The sequence below is a fragment of the Corvus kubaryi genome, unplaced genomic scaffold (genome assembly GCF_017639235.1).
Source record: "Corvus kubaryi isolate FWS band 111438036 unplaced genomic scaffold, C.kubaryi_AGA036_p1.0 36999, whole genome shotgun sequence".
NCBI lineage: Eukaryota > Metazoa > Chordata > Aves > Passeriformes > Corvidae > Corvus > Corvus kubaryi.
The window spans coordinates 8,461-11,550 of record NW_024581005.1 but is presented as its reverse complement, the minus strand read 5'-3'; the positions used below and the strand labels follow the sequence as shown (position 1 = coordinate 11,550).

At 58.0% G+C, this 3,090-nt stretch overlaps 2 protein-coding genes across 2 annotated transcripts in view; both read left to right on the top strand.

Moving 5' to 3' along the window:
* Window positions 1-3,090, top strand: part of SDHB (succinate dehydrogenase complex iron sulfur subunit B) — a 12,780-nt gene that overhangs the window by 6,360 nt on the left and 3,330 nt on the right. The window contains exons 4-5 of the mRNA XM_042020522.1: window positions 292-428; window positions 846-962. Of these exons, the coding sequence (XP_041876456.1) occupies window positions 292-428; window positions 846-962 (254 nt within the window). The remainder of the gene's footprint in view (window positions 1-291; window positions 429-845; window positions 963-3,090) is intronic.
* Window positions 1-3,090, top strand: part of LOC121660920 — an 8,736-nt gene that overhangs the window by 2,528 nt on the left and 3,118 nt on the right. The window lies entirely within an intron of this gene.

Below are 3,090 nucleotides of genomic sequence, written 5' to 3'. Positions count from 1 at the left end.
CCCCTTCAGAAGGGTGAATCCCACACTTTGCTCAGCTTTTCCCCCTCAGGAGGGTGAATCCAACCCTTTGCTCAGCTTTTCCCCCTCAGAAGGGTGCATCCCCATCCTTTGCTCAGCTTTTCCCCCTCAGAAGTGTAAGTCCAACCCTTTGCTCAGCTTTTCCCCCTCAGAAGGGTAAATCCCACATTTTGCTCAGCTTTTCCCCCTCAGGAGGGTAAATCCCCACCCTTTGCTCAGCTTTTCCCCCTCAGAAGTGTAAGTCCAACCCTTTGCTCTGCTTTTTCCCCTCAGGAATTTGCGGCTCCTGTGCCATGAACATCGCTGGGGGCAACACCCTGGCCTGCATCAAAAAAATCGACAGTGACCTCAACAAAGTCACCAAAATCTACCCTCTGCCCCACATGTACGTGGTGAAGGACCTGGTTCCGGTGAGTGCAGCCCCTGCCCAGGCGTGGCAGCGTCCAGGGGACACGCCGGGGTGGGGACGAGGGCGCTGGGAGGTGCCACCAAGGTCAGGGCTCGTGTCCCTCCTGCTGGCTTTGGGTGGGTCCCCATGACTAAATCTGTCCCGGCCTGGAATGTGGCAGGTTGGGGGGAGGGAATGCCGCCTCCTGGTCAGGTTTTCAGGCGTCAGTTTGGGATGGAACTGTGCCAGGAGTGGGGATTTGGGTGGGATTTTGGGAAAAGGCTCTGCCTGCAGAGGGTGGGACTGAAGGGGATGGTGGGGCTTGGGCAGCAAGGGTGGGATTTTGGGGTGTTTGTGCAGGGCTGGGTCCTGGTGGGCCCCTTGCAGCCATGATTCTCCTCACCTCCATAACCACGATCCCTGTGTTTTCCTCCCCCAGGACCTGAGTAACTTCTACGCCCAGTACAAATCCATCGAGCCCTACCTGAAGAAGAAGGACGAGTCCAAGGAGGGCAAGGAGCAGTACCTGCAGTCCATAGAGGACCGTCAGAAACTGGTTACTGCTGCTTTTTTACTGCTGAAACCCCTCCCAGCCCAGCCCAGGGTTAAACCTGAGCGCTCAGCACCGTCCCGCTCCCCAAACCCCACAATGTGGGACACGGCTCAGGGCAGGGAGCTGGGCTGGCCAGGGGGGCTCTGATCTCATTCCCACTGTCTGCCCTGCGCAATTCCCCACTGGAATTCCGTGCTGGAATTCCTCTGCAGGCTCCAGACTTGGAGGGAGATGGGGAGAGGCCCAGCAGGCTGTGTGGGGCTGTCTGGCTGTGCTCTCAGCTCGCTGGGGTTTCACAGCCCAGAAAACTCCTGGGAGAAGCCAAAGTGCAAGTTTTGGGGTGTCTGTCATGAGCACGGGGGATTTTGAGGGGTTTTCTGGAGGTGAAGCTGGAGAATGCACCCCAAGGAGCAGCTTTTTAAAAGGCTGATAGCGTGGCCAAGTTTTGGGGTGGATTTCCATGGCTGCCGCAGGGATTAGCAGCAGATCAGGAGGGGTTTTGCCTCTGAGCTGCCTGGATGGATCCATCATTCCATGATTCCAGGCTCAGCCCGTCGCTGCTCCGCTGCGGGGGCACCAAATCTCGATTTTGGTGCAGGAGAGGTGAACGTGGGCAGCAGAAAGGGGGGCTGAGTGAAGGGGATTCAGGGAAACGCTGGGAGTGTCCCCTTGGTGTCTGCATCCCAGGACAGCCCCAGGCGCGACGCAGCTGCGGCACCGGAGCAGCGCCGGGGCTGGACAGGCTGCGGGAATCGCTGCCCACGGGCAGCAGTTTGTTCTCCCCAGCACGTCCCAGCTTCTCTGAGCCGTGTGCAAGCGCCGAAGGGGCTTTCCCTGCCCTCCGAGTCCCGTTCCCAGCCACGTGGGAACGAGGAGACCCAAAAGGCGCGTTGGAAAACGCGCTGTCTGGAATTCCTCTCCCTTTGGGATCAGCCTGCGTGCAGGAGAAGCTTGGATGTGGCTGGAAAATCCCCACCTTTTCCTTTAAATGCTCAAGCATTTGGAATGGTGCAGTTAAAAATGAGATTTGGAGTGAGGAGAGGGAACTCTGCCCTCAGGGTTGGCAGCTCTTCCCAAAGGCTTGTCAGGAGCTGCTGGAAGTTCTGGCATCAGGAATCTTCCTGAGCTCAGTTTAGGGGGATTTTTATCCCCAACTAACTTTCAGGGATGTAAATGAAGCCGGGTTGGGCTCTCTCTGTGCCTGGGAGAAGTTGGATGGGCCACACGGAGGCTCGGGAGACCCTGAGCTCCTCAGTTTCCTGTCCAGGATGAGGAATTGCCTCCTGTTCCCAGCAGGAATGAGCAGAGCTGTAAGAGCTGCCTGAACCTTCACTGTAGGATTAAACTTCTCTTCTTCTGTGCCTGGAAACAAAAACCTCCTGCCCACAAGAACGGGGAAGCGATTCAGGACTGGCCCCGTTGCCATGCCAGGGGTGCCCTCAGGGACAGGCTGCACCCTGAGCTGTCCCCGGGGCTGCTGGAATTGTTAATTGGTGACAAATCCATGCCTGTCCTCACGGGACGGGCTGGGAGCAGGGTGGGAGTGCAGGAGAACCGAGCTGGGAGAGAGGTGGGAGTGGAGAATTGAGCTGGGAGAGAGGTGGGAATGGAGAATTGAGCTGGGAGAGAGGTGGGAATGGAGAATTGAGCTGGGAGAGAGGTGGGAATGGAGAATTAAACTGAGAGCAAGGAGGGAATGGAGGAGAACCGAGCTGGGAGAGGTGGGAATGGAGGAGAGCCGAGCTGGGAGAGGTGGGAGTGCAGGAGAACCGAGCAGCTTCCCCTTCCTCTCCAGTCCTGCTCTTCCCCTGCTGTCCCAAACTCTGGTTCATTGTGTGGGTCCTGGAATCATGGAATATCCTGAGCTGGAAGGCAGCCACAGGGACCGTGTGGGGCCAGCTCCTGGCCCCAGTTTGGGAAAATGGGGATCGATTCCCTCAGGAATCGCTGCCCTGCAGCAGCACTGAATTTATTTATCAGCGCAGGGGGTTTGGAGCCACTCTGCAGTGGCAGCTCTGGGCGGGGCTGAATCCTGGGTGTCACAGCCCTGGGTGACAGCCTGGTGTGTCCCCTCCCTGCAGGATGGGCTGGTGGTGGTGGCAGCTGTGAGGGGAGGGTGAATCCCAGTGTC